Here is a 27483-nt window from a genome sequence, read left to right on the forward strand (position 1 = left end):
AGCAGCAGTAGCCGAGTCCTGCCGCTTCATGGAAAGCGTTAATAAAAGGCTTTTCAGGAAGAAAACTGAAGACTCAGAGAACTGAAAAGCTGTATGAGGCCGTAACGTTCCTATAGACTGAGACGTTACGATAAGTTGATAGTGCAAAAATACCTTACAACAGGCCATTTTACTTTATTTTGAAGACAGTGTTTGTTTGAGGCCAGGCTGGATGGGGCTCTGAGCAACCTGGTCTAGTGGGAGGTGTCCCTGCCCATGCAGGGGGGTTGGAACTAGGTGATCTTTAAGGTCCCTTCCAACCCAAACCATTCTGTGATTCTATGATCAAACTTACAATGATTAATTGATTAATTACTATTAATTTATGTAATTAACTGATGTGCGACTTTTCTGCTGGCCTTTTTGAAGTATGTGTGAAGGACACCAGCCCAACTCAAAGAAGATGACTGAAGGGCACCCCTGAGGTCTAACAGAACCACAGTGAGTGAGGCTGTTGGAAACCTGAGACCAGGCTCCGAGAGACTTCTCTGACAGTGCTGTGGGAGAAGACCTGTAGTGGCAAGCCCAGCTCAAGACAGTTTCTAGGATAAACATCAAAGATCAGTTTCTCTATTTTCCAGAAACCCTTCAAAATTAATCTGTTCAAAATAGTACTAGTAGTGTGCAGATTCTTCATTTGTCACTAAAGTATACTGACTTTTTTGTTAAGCGTACATTACTTACTATTACTAAATACTCTCTGCAAATCCTTGAGGGTGAAGTAAATACTTTCTTCCTTGTCATTGTAGAGTGAAGATGCAACTAAGATAAGCTCAGAGCTTAGGGCAACATGTCATGCAACTTCTTGATAAGAAGCAGGTGGTAGGAAGTCAAGTAAAAATTACTGTCTTTGTAGAGAACTGGCTGTAACTGGCAAACTATCTGAGCTGCTGGAAAAATAATTGCTGCTGAATACTGCTGCTAAGCAGCTGAAGAAGCAAAGGTATCTACTTATTAGAATTTATATTGTAAAGATGATTCTTGAGGTCCCTTCCAACCTGACATTTTATGATGCTATGATTCTATTATTTTAATGTTGGTTGCTAATATTATGGGGAACTGTTTTGGGGTGGGTTATTTACCTTTTGGGATGAATTTCTAGCTTTCATCTCTGCTTTGAAGTGTACTTCCTGGGATGAAGGAGTAGGTTCTGGCCAGTGTTGTATTTTTCAAGTGTAGAATGGAATGTAATGTTGTGGATGTTGTATATCTAGACCTTTGTAAATAAAGGATGAATGGTTGGAAAGCTCCATGGTGGAGAAGGACCTAGGGGTGCTGGTTGACAGCTGACTTAACATGAGCAGTGTGTCCAGGTGGCCACAAAGGCCAACAGCATCCAGGCCTGCATCAGGAATAGTGTGACCAGCAAGAGTAGAGACGTGATTGTGCCCCTTTAATCGGGACTGGTGAGGCAGAAACAAGAGTTTCTTGGTAAAGACAGTTCTGGGAAAAGGTATCCCATGCTTCCTTTTTTCATTCATTTACCTGAGAGTAACTCAACTGTTACTTTTTTTTCCTAATCCTGGACTGCATTTGAAGAGAAAACTTTTAACTGATTCCTTTCTGGGTTAAGTTTGCTTGTTACTAAAGAGTACGTTTTTAATCTTGTCAAACTAGAAAACTTACAAAATGTTCCTTTGGACTAAAACGGTTGAGCTAAAATGCTGGATTTTCACTAATGATTATACAAAATTAATGCATCTCTTGCTTTCAATTTTTTTTAATGGTAGAATCAAATTCAACACCAGCAGAACAAGATAAAGAAGCTGGTACACATGGTGAAAACACTAAAATCTGTGAGGTAAACATGTATCTTTAATATGTATTTAGCTGTGAAATAGTAATTTCCACATGAAATTCATACTCATACAAGTTAATTTCACTTCTCCTGTTTTCACTGATAACTGAGAAGTTATAAAATGGATAAACATATCTATGTTCTCTGACTCTAGACGGGTGGGGATCTGTTTCTGTTTTGCAACTAGCCTGTAATGGTTTTGCCTTAGAGAATCTTAATTATTTTTTGTTTTTTTTTACAAAATTGTATATAACTGTTTTTAATACCTCATAGATAATTTGCAAAAAAATTATAGAAGTGATATTCTTTTTTCTTTAAAATTTTTATGTTAATACTCTGTCTTTCTTAAGGTGTAATTATGTTGTTGGAATATTTTGAAATGTAAGCAATGTTTTAATTGCGGAAATATTTGCTTAGGACTTGAGAGCTAGATTCACTGAGAGATTTAGGTGATTAATTTGTAACTTTTTAGGCATTTAAAGACCTACTTCTGTATATGTCTTCACAAAACCAATTAATTTGCAGACTTTAGTATTCCCTAGGTGTTTAAACTTCCATGAGTCCAGATAATTCCAACAGATAAATTGTAACAAAGAGGGATTAGGTGTGCAGTTTAGAGCTTTGGATTTGCAATTCATCGACAAAATCTGTTTTAGGCCCGTGCATGACTTCTGGATTTCAACTATGCTTACTTGCACATTACTTTGTTTCCATTTCTAAAATTCACCTTTCATGGATCTTAAGCAATCATAGTGGCCTATTTTCTTTCATATTTAAAGAATCATTAGATATTCCAATACAAGTCTACTTATTTGCCCTCCTTAGTTTTGAACAGATATATTCCAAGTCAATCAACACTTAGCTTTTATGTCATCTTCTGTCCTGTTAGATGTTTTAAAAGGACATTCAGATTTATTTTGCAAAGCAACGAAAAAAGAAAAAATAGGCATTCAGAAGTTACTTTAAGGTCATAAATGGATATTCATTTTAACTAGAAAACTGCTTCATCTTCATTTTGAAGAGTCTTTATCCATTTGACATTGAACTATTGTTCATTGCAACAAGTTCTCTTTCCCTGAACTAATTATCTCACTTTTGCATATGCAGGTTATTTTGTAAAGAGGAGCTGAAATAAAGCAAGGGAGCTCCCCTTCAGGGTTTGAAACATTTATTAAGACATTGGGAGAGGACAGAGACTACTAAAAAAGTGAGACTGAGAATTTGCTGAAGGTGTTTCAAAGATAATTTTCAAGTCCTGAGTGAACCTCTACTTGTGGCAACATGTCAAAAAAATTTTCTTCCCTCCAGGTAAGCTTGGGGAAACACTTTGCAAGAAGAGGAATGTTGTTGTTGGTTTTTTTTTAAATGTTAGTTGATCTTATCCTAAACTACCACAGCTATAATTACCAAGTAGAAAATTTATTATAAGCAGAAGGGTAAAGGTAAGAATGTGTCAGCAATGTGAACTTAACTGCCCATTTCCACTTACATATGTTTAATTTATATCACTTTAAATGCTCATGGACAAATTCTTACATTTCAAGTGATTATTAACATGATTGTAGTATAATTTGTAGTAGACATTTGCTACTAAAAATAATGTATTTGAGTAGACTTAGTGTATTTTAGGAAATGGTGTGTATATCTGGTCTCTAATACTGAGAAATACAGATTCACAGTCTTGGCTGTGTAGAGGTTGAAGGCTTGTTAAATGTACAGAAATTTCCAAAACTGATATAATGAGAAAGCATATCAAGTTTTGTTTCTCTGCTTTAACCTTATACCACCTTATTCTTTAAGGGAGTGAGTTCTGATCCAGAAGTTTTAAAAATCTTGAGAGAACGTGAAGAGCTTAAGTCAACGCTGAAAAAATTAAAGCGCCATGTGGCAGAAAATCAGGGTAACATCAAAGTTTTAACAGCTGAGAGAGATAGAATTCTCTGTCTTTATGAATGGGTAATTTTATTTATATTTGTGTGATTAATTAAAATAACTTCAGGTGATGTGCAAGAAAAAAATAATTCTGTTGTTTTTGTGTAAAAAAGAAAATAAATGTGAAACTGTTGTTTAAAAGATAGAAAAAAAGTAATGGAAATTCTATTATTTGAATCTGTCATGTAAATACAAGTTTTAAAGTGCAGTCCTGAGTTAAGAATGCTTTCCTGAATCAAAGAATACATTCATAAATCATTACTCCAGCTTCTATATTGCACAGTTCCTGGGATGCTATGCATTACCAGCCATATGCCACAGTAATATATTACATTATCTATTTCATCTTTGTGTTATGCTGCTGTTTTTACAAACAGGCACAGGAAGAGATTTCCCAACTTCGTCAGGAAGTTATAAAATACCCCAGAAGTCGTAGAAGAACTGTGACAGCTCAAGCTATGTTGAGACATGTGGAGATAGAAAGGGATACAGCACTGTTAGATTTCCGAAGGATGACTACAGAACGTGATAGCCTCAGAGAACAGTTAAAGGTTTGATTATCCCCCACACCCCACCCCAAGTTATTTTAAAATGACAACTACTTAGTACTGTAATTAAAGTTGCTGAAGTTTTCTATTCTTATCCTGAGAGTTAATTGCAGTATATGTCTGTGGTGAGTTCAAGCTTGTTCTATGTTGCTGTCGTTACTTCATACAGCTTTCTCAAGAGACTGCGTTTAAAGAAAAGGCTCATTTGGAACAGCAAATTGAAGAGCTCGAAACTACTATTAAAAATGTAAGGGAAAATGGTTATTTGTACAAGTAAATACCATACAGGTGATGTTCATGATTAATCCTGCAGGACCAACCTGACTGCTTTCTGTCAGGAAGCAAGAGGCTGAGAGCAGTGGATGTCACTTCCCAAAACCATAGCAAGGCTTCTGACACAGTGTTGTTGTATCCAGGTTAAGATACTATGGTCTGGATGGGTGGGCAGCTAGATGACAAAAAGACCCAGTCAGTCTTACTGGGTAATGGTTACCTTGGCCTGGAGGCTGAGCACATGGAGCACCACAGGGCTTTGTTCTGATGCCTGCCCTGTTCAACATCTTTACCAGTAACCTGAAGGAGGCAACAGAATGCATGCTCATAAAGTTTGCAGAGGACACCAAATCAGGGAAAACTGTTGATATATTCAAGAGCAGGGCTGTCACTCACAGGGACCTAGACAGGTAGGAAGAATGGAAAAAAGCAACCTTATATTTCTTTCTCATGAGGACAGTCAAGCAGTCCCCAGCCTTAGAGATTTTCAAGACCAGACTACACAAAGCCCTGAGCAACCTGACCTCAGAGTTGGCCTTGCCTTGAGCAGGAGTTTAAACTGGAGATCTCCTGGAGTCCATTTCAATGTGAATTGGAAACTTGTTTGTATATCATTAAGACTTGATGCTCCAAACCAAATACAGTTTTACTATTCTGGCAAGTCCTATGTAATATGGTTTAAGTTACTTGCATATGCAAATGTTTGCTAACATATGGTGCTAAAATAGAAAATAATAACATTAATAAAATGAACATAAATCTTAAATATATATTTACAGTCTTGTTAGAACTTGATTTTTAAAATAGATTAGAGCTGATTTCTGTAATATATCTTTCTTCTAGATCGTGTGCTCATAAATTCTGGTATTTTCTTTTTCCCTTCAGCCTTTTTGAAACCTAACAACCTTATCAGTATAGTTCCAGGGATTATTATATAAAAATGAAAGCTTCTGTGATGTAGAATACACTGTAGGCTTAAATAGCTCTATGTACTGCAGGTAGTAAATTAGCTTTAATAACATGCTTGACACATGATGTGTAGTGAATATTGGAAGTAGTAACATTTTAGGTACATCATCTTATTTATTCAGTTCATTTGGTACCCTTTGTGGGTCATCATCAACTTGAAATTTATGGCACTACTATTGAAAAAGTTACTGCATACCAAAGGCTTACTGAGTTGCTCTTCAGCACTCTGACCTTTGATTATAGGAACATAGAAATTAATATTGAAAGAATCAGTAAATAAGGAGAGGGATGAGGTGGTAATTTTTTACCTTAAAAGAACTGTATCAAGTAATTTACAAAGGACAGTTCTTTAAATGTGAAATGTACACATTATAATAATGAGAAACAGCTTTATTTAAAATGGAGATTTCAAATTAGCTTTGCTGGAATCTGTGCAAGAGTTTCTGGACCCATTCATTGTTCTAGGTCCAGACCTAAAGGCCTCATGTCATATACTGCTTTATGCAAATGTTCTCCAGTGATTTCTCTATCCAGGTATTGGCAGAGCTATATAGTAGGGGTTTAAATCCACCACTGATAGTGCTGTATCCCAAACTATGATTTCTCCCTTTGAACTGTTATAATAATGTTTTCTACTACATTGTTTTGCGCTGAAAATTTTTCATGTTGATCAATGCAAACATTTTTGCCCTTGTAGATTATTACTAACCTAAAATTTACTTTAATAAGATATTCCCAGATATTTGAAGGACAGGAAATTGTCCTTCAAAGGAATTGAAAATCGTATTTCACCTCTTTGTCAACTATTTTCAGTAGACTTGGAGTCAAGCCCTGAGTAAATGAGATCCATGGACATTTCTCCTTCAGGAAAAGATTTGTGCTAAAAAAAGAGTAGAATTTTAATTAATAGGAAAATTTCTGTGTTTAAATCAGGTTTTTTCAGCTTTTAATGTTTAATTATATTTATAGTTAGATAGTGAAAGGTTAGAGCAGATGTCCAAAGTGGCGCTAATGAAAGACACTATTGATTCCCTGGAAACTGAGACAAAAAGATTGGCAAGAAGAGCATTGGACTCTGAAACTGAGCTGAGCCGGCAAAAAGCTGAATATGTTTCACTTAGGTAAGTAGAAGTATTATAATTGCATTAGTTTGACAAATAACATCATCCTGTGTTTGTTAAGTTTTCATAACTGCTATATAGCTACATGGGAAAGGAATTTATAATATTTGTTCTTGTGAACCATCCTCCTTTTTGGAATGAAATTATTTTCCTCGCAGCTTATTTACATGTGAATGTTCTTGGCTTGTTGATATGATGATATGCTGAAAACCATCTTCAGTGAAAAAGTAAAATTTACTCTTGACTTAGAGGTAGGAGCTTTCTCTTAGAAACTGCAGGGATTGATTTTTATTTTTTTTACTAAATGGCTTATGAATTTTTTTAAAAATTCATTTTTATTGTTTTTAAGAGGCAAGTTCTCATGCATAAACTTATGACATCACATGTAGTTAGTTTCAAACTTCCTTTTCTTAGTCTTGGAGGTTTTTCATGAGAGGAAATAAAACTGTAGCCTACTGCTCAACCTGAGTTCTTAACCATGTTCAGAAGCAATCAAAGCCTTTAGGGAAGAAAGCATAGGTCACTGAGTGCAAGCTAAAAAGGATCACTTATTGATTGGAGGGAGAGATCAAGCACATATGAGTTTGTGTGGAGTGATAAAAAGTACTAGATCACAGACTGAACTAGGCCACAGAGTAAGCAGGCTGCAAGAGAAGATAGTGCAACTTTTTTCTCATGTTTCCTTAAATATAATTCCATCAGGCAAACACTCTCCTCAACCTATGTGACCTTACAAGTGACTGGTGTAGCCGACACATAGGTGTTGCAGTTTTTTGGTTGGATTTTGATTGGTGGGAATGTAGGGTGCTAGCATGCAATATTATGCTGGCCCACAATGTCTTTCTAAGGATACTGTGATTTCTAAAATAGCATGAACTCCTTTGCAAATCCAGTCCTGAGTTACTGCTACTTCATAATAAGTTGTCAAATTGATGAATACTGTAAAAGTTAAGCTGCTAAAGATTAGTTGCTGCTAAAATATCTTTTGGTTTTCCTCCGAAACCAGAATGATAGTTTTTTTCAGTTTCTTCAACAGCCTGAGAATCATTAATACTACTACTTGATTTGAATGTGTATCTTGGGTATAACTTGAAGTAGGTCAAGCATTCCAGTGTCTGTCCCAAGTGATTATTTGTTTTCTAATAATTTCTGATAAGTTTTTACATCCACCTGTTTTTAAGAATGCTTCTTACTTTTCTGTCATTCTTTACAGGAGTGTTCAGACTTTAATATTCAGGCATTAAGGTTAACATTAATAAAATATACCAAATAGTCTAAAATACATGGAATAATATTGTTTTTTCTAAAACACACAAAATAGTATTTTCTTAAAATTTCAAAAAGGAAAGAAGTTAATAGAGACACTTCTGAATTCTCTTGTTTAATGCTTCTGCTTTTCCAGTTTATTGCATGAAAAGGCAAAACAGTCTCTTTCAGAGATTCAGCGAAGCCTTACTAAGAAAGAATATGAAATCCAAGAGAAAATTATGCTTTTAAATGAAAAAAATGGTGAGTGACATACACAGTTTTTATAATAAAATTAAATAAAATTCAATTGTTATAGTACTACTTTTTTTCTTGGTTTTTGTTGTTTTTTTTTCCTATAGGTTGAAAGAAAATATGTTGGATGCAAATAAATATGCTTCTGACAGTTTTAACGTTTCAATTGCAAAGCATTTGTTTTTTTTCAATATTGGAAGATTTTTACATTTTAAAATGAGGTAGTAAAGCTCTTGAAAGTATCTTTCAGTAGCATTACATGCAGTCCACTGAGCAATGTGTGTTGGTGCCAATGTGCAGTGTCTGAGCATATCAGTTATATTTATGATCCACTAAGGTGGTGGTAGCGCCTCTCAGGAAAGTGTCCTTTATAGTATAGATCCCATATGTATCTTGCACCTTTTATATATTATGGGAGTAAAGGAGGTGGATACTGGAAATATTATTCCTGTAGTGCTAAGAAATATGTTCTCAATTTCAAAATTACAACTGTACTGTATTAGAAATCTTTTACTGTTTTCTATAGTTGCAGTTGACATAATCTGTTCTCAAATGCAGTGCTCAATTTGTGAAGGCAAAATAAAGCTCACCTACAACTAATGGTATCTAATGTTGGAGCTGCCTTATGCTCTTAAATATCTTGTTTTCTGTTACTTCCAAGTTAAAAACTCCAGTTATTTGGATTTAAACATTTCATTTGACATGACCATTTCACTCAAATTAATAAGAACTTCATTCAAAGTGAACTTAATTTAATGTTTTGGCTAAGGTGTTTAAGCCACTCCTGAGAAGGCCAGAGAAAAAGATATTTTATCCATGTTAAAATCCTCATATTTTGTTTCAAAAGTCCTATGCCCCTGGTACAGAAAAGTATGGACTTTGTGTTTGATAGGCATGTCAGTCTGTGTTGTTGCATGCTTTTGATCATTCCCAGGCAGTGTGTCCAAATTCTGTGTTACTGAAGCCTCAAAAGATAATAAATCAATTAGTTGAAGCTGAATAGAAACTTTTCAGAATTTGGCATCTGAGGTCTCCTATCATCTGACTGCAGCATGATCTAATCTAGATTCATTAGATTTTTTCATTACTGTGAGGGAAGTCTAGGCAAAGAATCTTGAAATTAATAGACTGCCTGCACTGTGCTATAATCCTGTCACCACAGAGATAACAGTGGAAGATACTGAAGGAGAGGAACTACAGTGCAGATTTGGAGAGAGAATGTACTGAAATAAGTAGGTTGAGAAGTTTTAACTGCAGGATCCATAAAGAGAGGATACTGAGATTACAGTTTGGATGAGGCAGCATAATATGTAGGAGAAATTAAGTGAATAAAAACCCACAGTACAAGTGAAGAATAGGGATATTGGCTGGATAAGAATTTGCAATGAGGAGGATGGGTTGTCAGAGGCTGTAAGTAGGAAACAGCAATGAAAGGAGAAACAGAGTGTGAATGTGGCATCTGGGAATGTTGGGTCAATGCAAGAAATAAGAGACTGAAAAATAATAGAGTGAGGAGAGGGAGTGAAGAAGGATCAGAGACATCCAATGAGGAGAGCTAGTATGAAGTGATTAAAGAGTCTGGAAAGATTCTTAAAACTGGAGGACTAGTTCACAGATTGTGCGTAAAATTTGGAACTATTGGGCAAACCATGGGACTAGAACCCGTGAGCAGCTATATAAACAGAATATTTAGGACTTGGACAATAATACCAAAAGCAGGAGAAAGACCACAAGTAAAAGGAGATTGAGATGGAAAATATGTATTTAGGCATTTAGTAAGTCTAGGGTAAGAAACCTTAAGACTTGAGGCTGACCAAAATGAAGAGAAAGGATGAGCAGCTAATGGTAACTTCTCAGAGAAGGGAAATTGGAGAAGATGGAAAGAAAACTTGTATGCCCACTAGTGAGCCTTTTCCCTTTTGGAGTCTGCAGTGGAACTGGGGATTTCCAAGTCTTGTGTTACCTTATCCTGTCAGCAAAATAGTACACACTTGTCAAAGTGTCTATTTTCAATGCTTGTTCGCAGAGCGAGCAGCAGTGCAGTCCCCTGATGGTTTGTCTTGTGTGTCATACAGCACATGATGGGAATACAAATTGTGTGTTTTGTTTTTCACACAAGCTAAGTAACTTATTTTGAGACAAACACTAAGAAGCAGGGAATGCCAGTCTTAAGGTCTTCCCTATTACTTAAAAAATAAACCCTAGTGTGGTTTGGTTTTTTTTAAACTCATGGTATCGTTTTTAATTACACTGTCATCTGGTGTTTTTCTATAGGAGCCTTGCTGCAACTTTTGCACAGTTTTGTAGGGAGTAAATCAGTGTTGCTAGTGAAGGAAGCTTCTCTGTCACATCTTCTCCTTAGCCGAAAATACAGTGAATAAAGCAGGTAATTGCAGAAAGAGAAAGTACCCACTTTTTAAACTGTTACATATTGTTATGCAGTATTTTATACTACTGCTCTCTGTACATTAGAATTCTGGGGTGATATATAACCAAGCTTTTCAGAATTGCTCACTAACTATATATGACCTATTTTCAGAGTGCCTAATCTGAGCTTTTGGTTATTAATTTTCAGAAATGTTGAGCACTCACATCTGTGGCAGCAATCCATGCTTGTTTAATGTAATGCCTGTGTAATACTTAGGTCACAGTTTGTACATCTAAAAAATCAGGTAACACCATCTTTGCAACCTCTCTTTAGGTATTTATATACTTTTATAAGCCTCCCTGAGCCTTCTCTTCTCCAGGCTAAACAGCCCCAGCTCTCTCAGCTTTTTCTCAAAGGAGAGATGCTCCAGTCCCTCGGTCATCTTCGTGGCCCTTTGTTGGACTCTCTTCAGTATGGCCATGTCTCTCTTTGTACTTCAGAGGCCAGAACTGCACCCATTACTGCAGTTATGTCTCACCAGAGCTGAGTAGAAGGGAAGGATTGCCTTCCTCAACCAGCTGGCAGTACTCTCCCTGATGCAGACCAGGATACCATTAGCTGCCTTTGCAGCAAGGGCATATTGATGGCTCATGTTCAACGTGGCATCCTCCAGTAAGCCCAGGCTTCCTGCCAAGCTGCTTTCCACCTGGGTGGTCTCCAGCATGTGCTGGTGCCTGGGATTGTTAGTCTCCAGGTCCTGGATTTTGCATTTCCCTTTGTTGAACTTCATAATGTCCCCATCAGCCGCTTTCTCCAGCCTATCAAGATCCCTCTAGATGGCAGCACGACCCTCTGGTGTATCAGCCACTTCTTGTTTTCCATCATCAGCAAAATTCTAGAGGGTACACCCTGCCCTGTCATCCAGATCATCAATGAAGATGTAAAACAGGCTTGGATGCAGCATTAACCCCTGGGGCACACTACTAGTTTGTGCCACAGATCACCACTCTCTTGGGCCTGGCCATTCAGCCAGTTTTGGGTGGTCAACAGCTCATCTAGGAGTATCTTCTAGGAGACAGTGCCAAAGACCTGACTGAACTCAAGGTAGACAACATCCACTGCCCTCTCCTCATCCACCAGGCCAGTCATTTCACCATAAAAGTTGGTCAATCATGACTTCCCCTGAGTGAAGCCATGCTGACTGCTACTGATGTTTTTCTTGCCCTTAATGTGCCAGGGTTAGCTGCTCCATCAGAATTTTCTTTAGAGCCAAGTTTGAACACCATCTTAACATGCTTCAGAAGGATATATCCAAAACACATGGTGGAAAAATGTGAAAACCTTTCATCCTGTGCTTTGAATTATGGAGAAGTTCTGTGGAATAAACAGAATGTGAATTTATGCTATGATGTCCCTGTAAAGACTGAGCCACAGATCATTTTACCTGGGATGTTTTATATCCTGGAAGTGGTCAATAAGTATCATCAATAAGTATAATTTAAAGAGTAATTTGAAGCCTGTGTGTTTTTTAGATGTAACATTCACTATAAGAAGGGTTTATGTGGTTCTACTTTGAGAATGCAGTATGTATATATCCTATGAGGACTGATTCTCTGACCATGGGAAGGTTAATGTAGCATGTAACATCTTATTAGCAGAATGAAGATAGGGAGAGACATCTTTTAGAATCTGATTTTGTAGTGAGTAGATTGCTTTTTTCATTATTATCTTTGCAATTTTTAAGGGGTGTTGAATGTTATAATTGCATTACTTATTCATTTTTACATAAAGTTAATTTAAATGAACAAAAAGTATTTCAGAAAAACTGGCCAATTGCAGGATATTAATCAGTCATTAGACACTAGTTTACATATTGCTTCTGTCTATTGTAATTCTGTTTAAGCCTCTGTTGTTATAACATCAAAGAATGTCATTTTTTATTATCTAAACATTTACTGTTTAAAAATGGATTGGTTCTGAGCAAGTCATTTAAGGCCTTGATCTAAGGCAGAATGCAGTTCTTTCAGTATTAGCTGCATTATTTATATGTTTTGAAAAGGTACATGTTTCAGTGTTTTCTTGAAGGAGAGCTTTTGCCATGTTTGTTTATGCTTCAGAAGTGTATCAAATGAATTTTTCTTTCAAAAGGGTTGTATTAATAAAAAAGAGACCTTTCTGCTTGTGTCCAGAAAGCTTTTCAAGACAAAGTCTTGTACAACAAGAGGAGATTTGTGCTTTGAAGGAAACAATTGCACGACTCGATAAAGAGAAGGCAACTCTGCAAGGTTGTGTGGAAGAAGGAAGAGCGAAGATCGCTGCTTTCGAGGAATCCCTGGCAACTAAAGTATGTTCTGACATGTAAATAGTCACAAAAAATAAAGAGGGAAAGGATCTGTTGGGTCATCACACCGATCTTATATTGGTATCTGCAGCAGTGCACAGAGCTGACCTGGTTCAGCTCTGGCTTCAAGGCAACAATAAAACTCCCACTGACTTCAACAGCAGTAGGATTGAGCAGTGTTGAGCATCTTGTGTTTGGTGTTTTGTATGGTTTATACTTAACAAGAGAGGAGAGTTTAAGTACTTTTCTGAAGTGGAGGAGAGTCAATTAGCCAATAAAATATCTTGTAATAAAATTTAGCCTAAATTCTTCTTAATGGTCAACTGATGTTAGAGGTGCAGGGTACCAAATATTATTGCCTTTGATGTAATTGAAGAAGGCTCTGAATTATATTCTTTTCACCTTAAGGTATTAGTTTTCCTAAGAAAATTGCATCAGTTTATTTCAAAGTGTAATTTCAAACTAGTTCTTTGCTCTGAAACACTGTTTTTCACACCAGCTTAAGTAGTTGGGATAGTGATTAAGGATAAACTAGACAAGGCACTTTTTTAACTGTTGTGATTGTTAACTCAAGAATTTGCACTGATTTTTAACAAAATCTTAAATATAATATAATATATTGAAGGACAGGCTATAATCGTCTTGCTATAAGCACTGACTTTGCCATTCAAAAACTAAGTGGTTTGGGAGACCCTGGCACGGTGTGGGACTCCCTATAGAAAGAGAGGGTCCTTAGGCCCCTGAAAGCCTGGAAGGGTCAGTATTCTCGCCCTCTTCCTGTTACAATCTATAAAAGCCAGGGGATCTGGAAGCCGAGCTCTTCTCCCTTCCTCCTCCTTTCTGCCTGCTGGGACTGCTGCTGCTTCTTTCTGTTTCCCACGTGCTCGCTCCAGGATCCAACTGCATCGGGCGCTGGGAGGAGCCGTGGAGCTCCCCCTGGAGTGGCCCTGCCCTTTTCGTATCCCTGCCATCCTCGAGATCCGTTTTCTATATCGATACTTACCTGCTCTTCCCCCACATTTTACCCTTTTAACTCGTGTTACACTAAATTTGTTTCTAGTTTCAATTCCCAAAGTTTTAAGTCTCTCTTCCGTATTCCACTTCTATCTGTCCTTGGGAGGGTGTAGGAAGAAGGGGATTAACAGAGAGGAATTCTTTCCTCTGGTTTTTGGGATTCCCCTTTAATACTTAAACCAGGACAGGTGTCCATTTTGAAGAAGAGTTGGCTGTTTCTCACTTCTCTTGTGTCTTCCATGGAAGACATTTCATTAGCCCATCTATGCTTTTACTTTCTCTACACAAAGACAGTGGTGTAAAATGATATACTCTGTGCTGCCATCTTTATGGAAATTCAGTTATGGAATAATTGTTTTATCAGTCACAAACTAACAGACTGTGGTAGTTTATTCATTGTAGGAAAGCTGTGAAAACTTACCTGATAGACAGAAAACATCGTTTAGTTTTGGAAGTGTGAGCCAAATGCTGCCTTTAGAATGCCAAAGGTTTACAATAATAGAATTTAAATTATTCTATTGTGCAGAAGGTAATAATATTTGTTTCTTTATTTGCCAGAGTAGATTATCAGAATTTTCAGCTCTAAACAGTACATGATGAAACTTGGAAATCACAATCCATTTTCCATTAAATAGTTGAATTAATCAACTAGCTGAATAAAAGGAAAATATATTTTTTTTTCCATTTATACTGAGGAGTGGGGAGAATTTATTTAAAATTTTTATTTCTTTTCAAGGAGAAAATAATTTCAGATTACAAGATTCTGAATTCTGAGTTGGAGCGTTCAAAAAAGTAAGGATAAAACGTCAAGTTAATTTTTAATTTTTGATTAATTTATAACATTAACTCAGAAATTGAATCATAGGATGTGCTAATGTAAAAGTATTTTTTTATTCTATTAAATATTAAAACGTTACAGCTTTGTTTCATGACTTGTAAACTTAACCACTGGAAAAGCTATCATTTGTATTAGGTTCAGCTATATTGTCATGCTTAAAGTGTTTTTTATTTGCTGCACAGAAAATCTGCTGAAGCACTCAGTATCTATGAGAAAGATAACACCAGTCTGCGTCAAGAGCTACAAGAAACCAACCAAGTACTTGCACAGACTAACAAGAAAAGAGAATCATTGGCTCAGGAGAATGACAGGCTACAAGAGCATCTTTCTAATCTTAAGCAAGAAAACCAGGTATATTTGTACAAAGAACCGTTAACTAAAAAGGAAAATTGTGTATTTTTCAAGTAGTGCATAGAATTAGTGGGCCCTCATCTGAAGTGAATCTGCAAACTAATTTTTAAGCTAATTTTTTAAACTCAGATTTTTCCCTTATTGCTCAGCTCACTTGTATAAAGACCAGCTGTTCTTATGTAATAGTCTAGATGTTTATCTTGAGGAAGAGCTATTTAATGTTGGGTTTGTTTGTTGTTGTTTTTTTTTCCTAATCCTTATGTGAAAGCACCGTGGCAATTACAGCTATTGCTTATATAGAAAAGTACTATAAAGGAGGCAGTGAGCATTTCTTATACTGTGTTGTGACTGGCCCACAGCACTTAGAAGCTTCTGAATGTGACTTCATAATATTTTGCCACAGTACACCTTTTAATAAGCTTCAAAACTTATTACTAGTTTTGTATTTATTTACATTACTTTAAAGTGGCTTTTGGATAAAAGATGCTGGAAATATTTGGCTATAATACATTATATTGTCCCCTGTGTTCTTTGTGCACAGTTACTAACAAAAGTAGTTAAAATACTTTATAAAGTGTCATCTCATGCACACACAAAGTTCATGCATCAATGCATTTTCCCAGCAGCTAGAAATTTAGCTTAATACCTGTAGTAGTTATCACTGCGCAGTGTTCTGGTTCTTTCTGTTTTGTTGTTCAACTTCTTGCCTTCATCTAAGTTTTTTTGGTAGTTGCTCTTTCTTCCCTGCATGTGTTCTGCTGCTTAGGATATCTTTATTTTGAAAATGCTTTCTGCTCATCTGGCTTCTCTTCCTCTACATGGGCTATCCTGTTTTGAAGGAACAGATAAAGTTCACCTGATTTTAGCTATAGAAAAGTTTGCAGGCATTAAGGCTCCCTTTTACATGAGCAAAAGTCCTCCAGAAGTAGATTCATCCCATCCCAGGTTTTTAAGAGATTCATTTTACCTCTCTCCCTTCATTAAGAGGAACTGTAGCCCACTAGATCAGATCAGGTGCCTAATTCTGCACTGCAAACATTAGGTGAGACAATTCCCACACTAAAAGACTTTTGTCAAACACACTAATCTTTTCTCTTTAGTGCCCACTTTAAATATGCTTCAAAAAGTCGAGGTCCTAGTAGCTTTAACCACCAACAACAGGTAGTGAGTCTCTAGGAACATGGATTGCTGAAAGATGCTATGCCAGGGAATTCTATGTTGAACCTCCTCTCAGAGTCCCAGTCATTACTGCACTGGTCAGCTGGTACAAAATACAGCCTCCTGTTGCTTCTAGCTACTTTTGAAAGCTTCTTGGTTTTCTTTGCAATGCTTGGATACTTGTAGAAGCAGTTAAAAAGGTTGTGTCTTAGAGGATCAACTACTTTTTAAGGGGCTTGCCTCTTCAAGACGTATTGGTTCCTCTAGGTTCTTCCAGTACCTTAGGTGATACAGTATTTAAAGTAGCATTCTCATTTATTCACTTGTACCTGAATATTCTTCTAGTAATTTTGTAAGGAGGGGTTTCTGAACAGACCAGTTCAAGACAGCCTTTCTGTGTTGTTTTTTTTTCCTCATCCTATTCTCTTTCTCAAGCAATAGTTGCCAGAAATTCTGTGTGTGGTCTCCTAATATTTATGGCTTTATTTCGCTGGGTTATGTGTGTTTGTTGTTTGGTTGGTTTAGTTTTCTTTCACGTTTTTTGTGTTTGTGGTTGTTTTGGGTTTTGTTTGTCTGTTTGTTTTCCTAAGCATCTGCTTTTTCAAATGTGGGCTTTTAAGAGGCCATAACATGAAAAAAGCAGGGATCTGACTCTACTACTCCTTAAATGGGGCAGGCTCTTTTGTAATGACCATTTAGCTGATAAATAAACCATCTGTATTTCTCTTCTTAACTGTTGCATTTTTTAAATTGACGTTTTCCTTCTTTTTAAGAAGTTACATCATTATTTGTAAGTCAAAGACATTATTTTTGACCAATGCAAAAAAACCCCTAAAACAATAGAAATATACATGGTTTAGATTTTATATAGCCTTTAAAGAATGAGTTAATAAAGCCATAGGTGTTAGATATGCACTGATTCTGTTTTTAAAGGTACAAGCCACATACTTTAACCTTAGGAAACAAATCTTTCTTCATAGGTACTATGTAAAAAACTAGGGCAGTTCCAAAAGCAGCTTGATATAAAGTTGAAAGCCCAGGAGGATTCAAGCACAGATATTGTCAGGCTGAAGGGTGCACTGAAGTCTAAAGTGAGTATATGGATTAAACGTGTTAATAAAAGCTGTTTGTTTCAGTTGTTTTTACTGAAAATGAAATTTTTACCATATTGCCATGCAAGAATTTGCTTCCTAGCTAAAACTTATTTGCATTCCACTAATATGTTTTGAATAGTTTGAATGCATTGTCTTGGCTGTTTCTGTAGCACACAAACAATGAATTATATTTAATGATTTTTTTTATATCTGTATATATGAGCATAAAAATTCACACATGTGTTTATTAAAAATTCAGACAGTGAATCATAGAGACACTTGGAACTCTTTTGTCTTTATTACTGTATAGGATTAATAGAAAAAATATTTCTGCAATGTGTTACTATACCTTGTATTTGTAATGTTAGTCTAGCCATTTTTAACAAATGTTTTTTGAGCATTAAAATGTGGCTATCTTGGACAAACAATGATATGTCACATCTGTAGATATCCCTATTTTGTGAAGGTTACTGTAAATTATTAAATATGCTTTCTATGTTAGGAGAGGGAGAACAGTGAGCTTCTGGAGAATTACCAGAAGGCCCGAAAACAAGGAGAAAGTTGGGAATCAAAATGCCATCGAGCAGAAACAGACTGTAGCTCTGTTAGACTCGCACTGACCAGGTCAGAGTCTGAGAACCTCAGGTTGAAAGAGAAAATGGAGTTCCTTGAATCAGAGATAGAACAAGTAAGTTGAAATAGTTCTTTCTGTAGTTCACCCTTGAAATGATTGGGTAGTATTTTAAGCCTGCATGTGTTTACTGTATGGAGTTTGAATTTATTGCTAGAATTTCACTAGTCACTCTTGGGGAAAAAAAATATTAAGAATAATAGCATATTCTAAGAAAAAAAATATTATAAAATGCTGTAATGTTTGGAAGGACTGAAGGCATAATGTCACACACAATTCCACAGCATACTTGAAACTGCTTTTCTGGCTTCCGGCTTTTCAACCTCTTTCTGCTGCTTTAGATGTCCCAAAGAACCTCTTCCCACTTGAAAATCTGAAGAACTGAAAGGGAAGTGCACAGCCTGCCTTTGGAAATGTGTAATGAACATAAAAACTGTCTTCTGGTTTTGAGTTGTTAGTTTTTGTTGCAGATCATCTCTGCTTCCTGAGTATCACAGAAGTTGCTGAGAGGTCTACCCATCCACATTAGATACTTGAGGAACTGAACTGCTGTTTTTCAGAAAGTGGATGAAAACATAACAGTAGCAAAACAGAAAAGGAAGGCTGTTTGGCAGATTTCCACATTTAGAAAATATAATAAAACTGGTACATGGTCCTAGTTTGTCCAATGAGCCTTAAATGGGTAGAGACTTTATCCTGCTAATTTCTTCCCACATGGTTGCTATTAAGTATAGGAATAAATAGGCCTCTTAACAAAGAATGTGTCAACAAATTGAGTCAGAATTCCACGTGTCCTGTTCAGGTTCACAGTGGTTACGTGTAAGACACATAATCACAGGAGTTTTAAAAAATCTTAATGTGCTTAGCAGTGCCCTGTGCTCCTTGTGCTTGTTTGAAGACAAGATGGAGCTAGAATTAATGTGATGTGCTCCCCCTACAGTCATCTCTTTGGATCTCATTCCTCGTGAGTCTTTGAAGGAAGTTACAGTGCTTTGTCTCTCCCTTTGCTCTGGTAACCTTCCAGACTCATTCTGCCACTCACTGAAAATTAAGTAGCTAGAAGGGACCAGAAATACAGGTGTCACCGGGCAAAGTATAAGCATTTTTCAAAAAGGAAAACCTGGTTGCCCAGGGAAGTTGTGGATCCCATCCCTGGAAGTGTCTAAGGGCCAGGCTCTACGGGACTTCGAGCAACCTCCTTCCTCCTCATCCTGGAGGAAGCTGGAGAGGTGGGATGTATATTAAGATGTCTTGGTTCATAGATTTACCATGACCTTTGGTTGAGCATTATATTGTTCTTAAAGTAAACTAGGTTTGAGTACAATACAGATGAAAGTGTTTGCAGTGTCGTAAATAGACTCAGACATAATAAAGTAGTGTCTTTATTTTAATAATTTTAATTCTTGATGTTCCTTCAAGTAATTAAGTGTAATCTCACTCTGATGGAGAGTTTGTTATACCAGGTGTTATTTCCTGCATGCAAATGGCTGCTCAGTAGTTTCTTGCTTAAACAAAATGTAGAAGTTCCCTCCTCTTCTTTAATGCCTCTGTCTACAGTCTCTATCCATTGATCCATATATTTCATAGCCTTTTGTTTCTATCAAATACATTGATATTCTGAAATAAACACTGGGTGAATTTATAAATCTGACACAGGATTTTGACTGAGGTCAAATAAAAGTCTAATTATCCATCTTGGATTGAGGGTGAATTTTGGTCATTGATCCCAGACTTCTTTTTTTCTCTCTTTTTTTGAGGTTACCATATTAGATGAAACATTTAAAGTAAAATCTCTGTTTAGCTGCAGAGCAAGTGCAAGTCATCCCATTCTGAAATAGAACTGCTGAGAAAACAACTGGAAAATGAAAGAGCATCTATGAAAAACCTGGAATCTTTGCTTGCAGCCAATCGTGAGAAAGAATTTCAGTCACAGATAGCAAAGCAAGAAAAAGACTCTGAAATTCAGTTTCTTATGGAACAGCTTTCTTTAACAGAAAATAAACTGTGAGTAACTGACCAGGGCAATATTGAGGTTGTTTCATTCTTCCCAAGTGTATATATATGTAGGGATGATTTTATATTTAGCTGCATTTTCAAATGGCCACTGTACCTTGGTTACTTTAACAGCAGAAGATACCAAAAACCTGCTTCTGATTCCTTAGCGATACCCTTATAGACTTTTCTGTGTAGTGTTCTATTTTACTCCAATAAACGTTCTTAATCTCAATTGCATGATATAACTGACCTTTTGATTTTGGATAACTGTATTTGATAACATACTCAGAGGATTGTTGTTGCTATCTAATTAAAGTGTATGGACTTCACAGTGCTGTGCAGCGACAAGATTTATCTCAGCTCAGAAACAGAGCAGCTGAGCTCGAGCTGGAACTGGATTTCACCAAAAGACAGCTGGGGACTGAGCGCTTTGAAAGGCAAGTCTGTGTGTTTGCATCGAGCTTCCTGCATCTGATTGGGGTGAAAGGCAATATTGTACTAAAACTTAGACTAATTAGTAGGTTAAACAGCAAAGTTTGATCTGCTGTATGTCTCCTGTGTGGTCAGAGGCTATTTGTGTCACTGAATTCAGGCTGGGTAGCTGTTAGACATGCTGTCTAAGTTGTCTAGGTTTCCTTTGCAGCCAGTGGAATGAGACAGCAAGATAAACTTTAATTGCTCTGGAATTATTTTAGCCCATACCAACATGGCTTCTTCCAGGTACCTCTTGGGGCACAGAAGGTGCTAGGGATGGTACCCAAGTGGCAGTATGGCCAAAGTAAATCTATCTATCTATCTATCTATCTATCTATCTATCTATCTATCTATCTATCTATTTTAATTACTTTTTGGGGAAAAGAGTTTAACAATATGTACAAGCTGTTTCATATGATTTGGTCACAGTACCAGAAAATGGTCCCTGGCCTGCTTTCTGGAGTAGTTAATCTATGTAGTCTTCATGTCTTAAATAGTTTTCATATCTGTGAAACAACAGTACTTCTCTATTTGGATCTATTGAGCATAAAATATAACTGTGTCAGAAATTATTTTGGGTATGTAAAGGAGATGGCTAAAAGAAGCAGAGTGATGCACAGGATTGAGAATCAGATGTCTTTTTTAGCTGTAGTAAATGACTTTGTTGATACTCTGTAAGGATGAAGGGTTTGATCTCTGTACATCTCTGTGCCTGATGTTACATCTTTTAAAGGTGGATTTCTCAAACGTCTCAATGTATGTTTCAGTGTCAAGTTGGATTCTCCTTTACCCTGACCTCATGGCAAAAACTGATTAACTTTTGGGTTAGATATGCAATTCAGTGTAAAAGATGGGATCATTTGTGCTTCCTTCAGCTGCATAGAATGAGCCAGACTGTATGCTAATGCAGGAGAACCTTTGTTTTAAAGGAAACTCAATCTTCTTCTGGCTGTTGTTTCTCTACTCCCCCTGTGTGAGTGCATGCACCTCATGGTGTATGAGTGCTCCCTGGTAGGGACTGCAAGTGTTTCTTCTTGAAGTGTTAATTGGCAGAAAGTTGAAGCAGCCTCCATACTTAATCTCTTCTCCTACTTAGGGAGAATTTGTTCCTTACTTGGTTGTTTATAGTTGCAATAATATCAACACTTATTTTACAGTAAGCAAAACAAATATTAGAGTGAGCCTATGCTGATGCAAAGATGTTGGTAGCTAGGTGGAAGACTGTTACTGTCTCACTGGGCTCCTGCTGCTAGAGGCAGCCTTTTTCTTGCCTGTAGATTTAGCTCCATGAGCTGGTGCTGGATCTGATTGCTCTCCTGCAGGTTTTGGTGACTAGCTTCAGTGATCCACTCCATTAGGTAGGTCTGTGGTAATGTCCAAGTCACACTGGGTCAGTTTCAGTTCAGTACCATACATGCAGTCCTTGTTAATTTGCAATGTTTTGGGCAACTTGGAGCCCTTTTTTCCAGCCTGAGTCAGTGCTGTCCTCCCAAAACAGTCATTAATTTATACTGAACTGTTGTCCAGGTTTTACTGAGGTTATACATTGAAACTCAGGGGCTGTTGCAGCCACCCTTCCTAGTATTTTTCCAATCCAACCCAGATTAGATTCTCCTTACGTAAACATCTGGCAGCCCAAGACCAGGATATCAGATGCGTAAGTACCTCCAGAATCTTTCAGTGTATTATCCAGTCCTGTGTACTTCCTCCTTGTATACCCAGATGCATGGGTTACAGACTGATCCGGTACCAAAGTGCTATGTCTTGCAGTCAAAATTACTAGACCATCATGTTACAACTTTCCCACTGGGGAGTCCAGCGTCTGTTAAACATCTATCAGTTTCAGGGCACTTCAGGTAGGCTGTGGTTCATTGGCTTTGCACAAGAATACCGCAAGCCACACTGTTCTTACATGACTATTGCTGCTGATTTTAGTGACTGGTCCTTCTGTTGCTGACCTGGGAATAACCTCAAAATTAAGCTTTTTTTTTTAAGCTCCCTGAAGATTTTTGCAATTTTAGTTTAGCCTGGAGCATTCATGACTAGCTTCTGTCTTTTAGGGAAAATAGAGACAATGGGTATGTTGAACTAGATCTCGGTGAAGAAGTAATACAGAGAGAGTCACTGATCTGTCCTTCAGAGAAGCACGATGCACACATCTTTTTAAAAAAAATAAATAAGCTGACAGCCTAAATAGGAAAAAAAAATATTATCATTACTATAACTTTTTTTGAAAAGTGCTTAATCTCACGGTAAAATAATGTTTATTTAGGGAACATGCTGTACAGAAACTTTGGCACCAGAATTGTACCATTTCATATCAGTTAAGCTCTACGTTAAGAACATCGTCACCTGAACATTCCCCTCATTGATCTCCTAATTGGTCTCTGGACTTGTCCCGGAAAGGGTAAGTAGTTAAACAACATTTAAGTTCCAAAGACTGAGGTGGGGTGGGGGGAGAACAAAAGAAAAGGATGAACTCTGATATGAATTGTTGAAATAATGTCAGAATTCCGTTGAATTACATTACGCCAAGAGAAGTTACTAGGTTCAGGACCACCATCTTTGGAAGATAGTCCTTTTGTTTTATTGAGCTGTATCAAAACTATATAGTTAATAGCAACTGCTTGCACTGGGATGCTATAATCATAAAGCCTTAAAATAGTAATAGAAATAATACTACAGGAAATATCTTTTTGACTTGCCACCATTTTGTGCAGGTGTAGATGTTAATACTTTCATCTTTCCTGAATAAAAGCTCCTAACTATCCAGCTGTCCTTCTCCTAGTAGTTTTCAGCATTGTTTTTAATCTATATATGTGCTTTTTTTTTTTACAAGAAACATAAGTACTTTCTAAAAGTCTTGAAATACTTGTAAACCTAAGTAGGAACCAGCTCAGCTTTCCTTTTAACAATCAGTGACATGGAGCCTCCACAACATGCAGCTGCTGCCCTGTCAGTTTCAGTCTCAGCTTAGTTTCCTATTTGGTAGCTACCTGCCTGTTGCATCCCACATTTTCAGTAGATTGATGGCAACATACATTAAAAAAAAATGCCAGTTGAGGGGGAAAAAGTCTCAATTCATGACTTACAGGAAATAATTTCTGCTTTTGATATAGTTACGTACTTCCAAGATGTATTTTGTTAATAGTTTGTTAAGTGAGATTATTACCTTTGGCACTTGATTAATCTGTGTTATCAAAGGCTTCTCTTAAGTACATAGGCCCTAATCATACAAGACAGGTTTCCTTTGGTCAGTGAGCTTGTTCTGGTGCCCTTAGTAGGAAAACACAGCTGTGCAAGACAGGGATTTTGTAGCTATTGCCAGTCCTGGATAGGAAGTTCAGGGAGTCTTTCATTCTATGATAGAACCACGTCTACTCCTCCTTAGCCTGAGTAGAGCGTAGCTCTTAAATTTGTTGAAATAAACATTGTATCATTTGAAAGTTTTATTTTACTTTTAATTGCCATAACACTTTTTTTTCTGGTTTTGATACCATATAAAGAAAAGAGGAATCAATCGATGTTGTCACCGTACTGGTACTAACTATTATGGTGCTTTTTCTCTTTCTGTCACTCTCTTTCCAGGGTGCTAGAATTCCTTTCTAACTAGTAAACTTGTGGGTAAATACCAAATCAAGACTAATCTTCTACAGACTAGATTATGAATTCAGCTCCTTTCTTGTTTGCTTTTTTAGGTCTTGTGGGGTTTTGGTTTTTTTTTTTGTTGTTTTGTTGGGGTTTTTTTGTTTGTTTGGGGTTTTTTTTTGTTTGCTTGTTTTTTCTCCTGGCTGGCCTTATCTGGGGTGACTGCAGACTTACTGATCTATTTATTTATACTAAATGGTTTGGGATTATTTTCCTTTAAAAAAACATCTGTGCAATGAAACTTTGGCAGTCTGTGCTATGTTTTAAAAGCTTAACTGGAAATAATTTTTCAGGTTTTGTGTAGTGTTATGATACAGTGATGAATAAAATAGCCCTTCTGATAAGGCTCTCCTGCAATAGAGGAGAGATCTGAATCTGATTCTGCTTTGCAAAAGTGATTTACGTTGGATTTATGTATGTCTCAGTGAGTGCTCTAATGCCCAGAATACTGGAGTTCTTGATAAATTTTATGTCAAGAAAAATTCAGAGTCCAAAATGAAAGAGAAAACAATATAAAAGATGGCCTGAGGGTAGAAGTGAGAATATGAATGAAAATATTTGGGTGTAATGATCAGCAGAATCACAGAATTAAGATTTTAAAATAGAGGAGGAATTGTTTAAACATGATCTAGATGTGTAAGTTCCTGTTGGATTTAAAGCAGAATACTACTAGAAATAGTCCTCCAGGATATGAAATCTCCTTTTTCAGTTGCTTGAAGACAAGTTACCAGGGATTCAAAATGATGTTGTAGAAACAGATAGTCATTGGTAGAGAGGCTTTTCCACAGCTGATGTCCAACTTTGCAGTACATGAAGTATAATGAGATAGCAGTGCTGAAATCACCAGGAGTGCCCCACCTCCTCTCTAGAGTTTTGGTTCTATTTTAGCAGACAGACTGTGATGGGAGATAAAGCAGACAGTCACCTATTATTTTGAGTACGTGACATCAGAAGTAAATTGGACAGCAACTTTCCTGCTCTTTATTGCACCAGACTCCTTGTGTCAGTAAAGTGAAAAGGATGTGCCTTGTAATTTGTCTTGCAGACCTAGTGGGAAAGACCTTTTCTGTCTGATTTTAAGTGACGTGAGTCCAAAGCTTGCCTTTCACTTCAGAGAGCATTATGGCACTTTTGTACAGAAAAATCTAATACTTCAAATGATCTGGATTGACTGCTGAAGGGACTGGGAAGCCTGTTCAAAGTGCCTTCAGAATCAAAACCTTAAAATTTTGCACATGGGAACAGCTGAATGTATTTCTGTATTCACTGAACATGAAACAGATTTATTCTCTTCTTCTTTCTAGGAATTCTTGCTTCAAGGACCTATGTTATATTCACAATGGCTTGTGAAGACTCTGTCACCATCTGAAGAGTTAGAGTTCAAGCTTAATGATAATTTAATTAGAATTTTTTCCATGCTGGATGAACTTCCTTTCCCACCCCTCTTCCAGCTCTTTTGTTACTGTGTGAGATGGCCTGTCTCAGTAAACAGAAGAAACCTGAAAGTTCTATCTACTTTGCTGGCAGTGTGCTTTTATTTTTAAAATGCATAATCTTAAAAGGTTGTTGATATGATTGATGAAAAAAAAAAAAAAGAATGTGAAACTTTATTGGGTGGAAGAAGTGTCTGTATTCAGGATGTATTTCTGCTGAACTATGTATTACACTTGAGAGAATGCTGTGCCATCTTGAGGTAAGAAGAGTTTGAGAGTTTCTCCCCCCTTCAAAAAGCACTGACTGATTTTTTTGGTAAATAAGGTAGGAAGGCCAGCAGATACCATTGTTCCATCTGTGAAGATACGTATATTTTTTTCATGTTTCCATTCATGCTAGAGATGTATTCAGCTTCTAAGAATTTTATTAAAATGGTGCAAAGTTTCTGCTTAGAGGTCTTTAATATGAGTGAGTACTTTTTGGTGATAGTTCTTGGCACTTAAACTTGCTCAGAATTTCTGCACTTCATGTCCTAATGGTTGTCTGTGTTCTATATTCTCACACTGGGGAATCCAAGAGAAAATGTAAAGTTCTCTGCTGTCAATCATCACTTGAAATCTATACTTCTGTATTTGGAAATAGAGAAGTAATTCCTGATTAATTCACTTAAATTATCCATTTTAATAGATTTATCCTTCTTGCTGTCTTCATAAAAGAATTGTAGAAAAGGTCCTGTTCTGGTTTGGTTTGGTGGGTTTTTTGGTACCGGGAGAAGGGCACCAGGAGTGGCTCCTGTAAGAAGCTGAGAAACTCCCCCTGCTCCAAAATCCAGACAAAGATCCATTAAAGGGACAACAGATGCATCTCAGTGATTAACGTATGAAAGAATCAACACAACACCTGAACAGAGAAGCACTTAAGGTAAAAGAGCTGTGCTGGAAAGGCAGATCGGTGCTGGTGGCTGGTGAGGAGGAAGGGGAAGAAGGTGCCCAAGCAGAAGTTTCCCTGCAGCCCATGGCGAGACGGCAGCTGTGCCCCTGCACTCGTGGAGGAAGGTGGTGGAACATTCCCTGAAGGCACCAGGAGGGGGGAACTTGGCCAGTGGACTTGGATTTTGTGGCCAGTGGATTTGCTGCCTGTGGACTCTGATTACGCAGCTTTGGAGGACCCCGGTGCCAGGGGAGTTTGTTCCCGAAGGAGCCCCTGACTCTGTGGGAAGCCCAGGCTGGAGCAGCTCCGGACCTCGTGGGAAGGACTCATGAAGGAGAGGTTTGTGGAGGACTCTCTCCCATGGGAGAAGCAGGGGAAAGACTGTAAGGAATCCTTCCTGAGGAGGAAGGAGCTGCAGGAACCACCAGCCTGTGAACTGACTCCAAACCCCATCCCCTGTCCCCCTGTGCCGCTGGGGGGAAGGAGGGAGAGAAACCGGGAACAAAGGGATTTGGGCCCAGGAAGAAGGTAACATATGCAAGCCCTGCTCTGTGTGTGTCTGTGTCCTGTGGGTGTTTGATTAGTGTGAAATTAAATTATTATTTTTTCTCCAGGTTGAGTCTGTTTTGCCCGGGACCTTAATCATTGAAGAGCCCTCCTTGTCCTTCGTCTCAGCCCATGAACTTCTTCGTCCTCCTCATCCCAGAGTGTGTGTGTGTGTGGGAGGAGCAGAGTCAGTGGCCATGGGGCTGTTCCCTTGTTGTCGTGTTGGGCCCGAACCAGGACATTTAATGGTGAGCCAACCAGGGGAGAGACAAGGAACCACAACAGGTCCCCTGTTTATTTTTTAAAGCAAAGGCACGTTGGTCATGGTAGTGGTTTAAACGTACGTCTTGCACATGGCCATATTGATTTTCTTTTTTCATTAGATCACAGAATCCTAGGGGTTGGAAGGGACCTCGAAAGATCATCTAGTCCAACCCCCCCTGCCAGAGCAGGGTCACCCAGAGCACATCACATAGGAACG

General features: G+C 37.5%; 1 protein-coding gene across 1 annotated transcript; it reads left to right on the top strand.

The window, feature by feature from the left end:
• Positions 1-3118: 3118 nt before the first annotated feature.
• On the top strand, positions 3119-20510 carry TSGA10 (testis specific, 10). The gene is made up of 13 exons (XM_010001444.1): positions 3119-3145; positions 3638-3793; positions 4147-4320; positions 4487-4564; positions 6529-6680; positions 8083-8189; positions 12738-12892; positions 14640-14695; positions 14924-15092; positions 17231-17341; positions 17847-18032; positions 19777-19979; positions 20303-20510. Exons 1-13 carry the CDS (start codon positions 3119-3121, stop codon positions 20508-20510), a joined length of 1782 nt encoding a protein of 593 aa, XP_009999746.1.
• Positions 20511-27483: the final 6973 nt, after the last annotated feature.

Source organism: Chaetura pelagica, unplaced genomic scaffold, assembly GCF_000747805.2.
Source record: "Chaetura pelagica isolate M959 unplaced genomic scaffold, ChaPel_1.0 scaffold377, whole genome shotgun sequence".
Lineage (NCBI taxonomy): Eukaryota > Metazoa > Chordata > Aves > Apodiformes > Apodidae > Chaetura > Chaetura pelagica.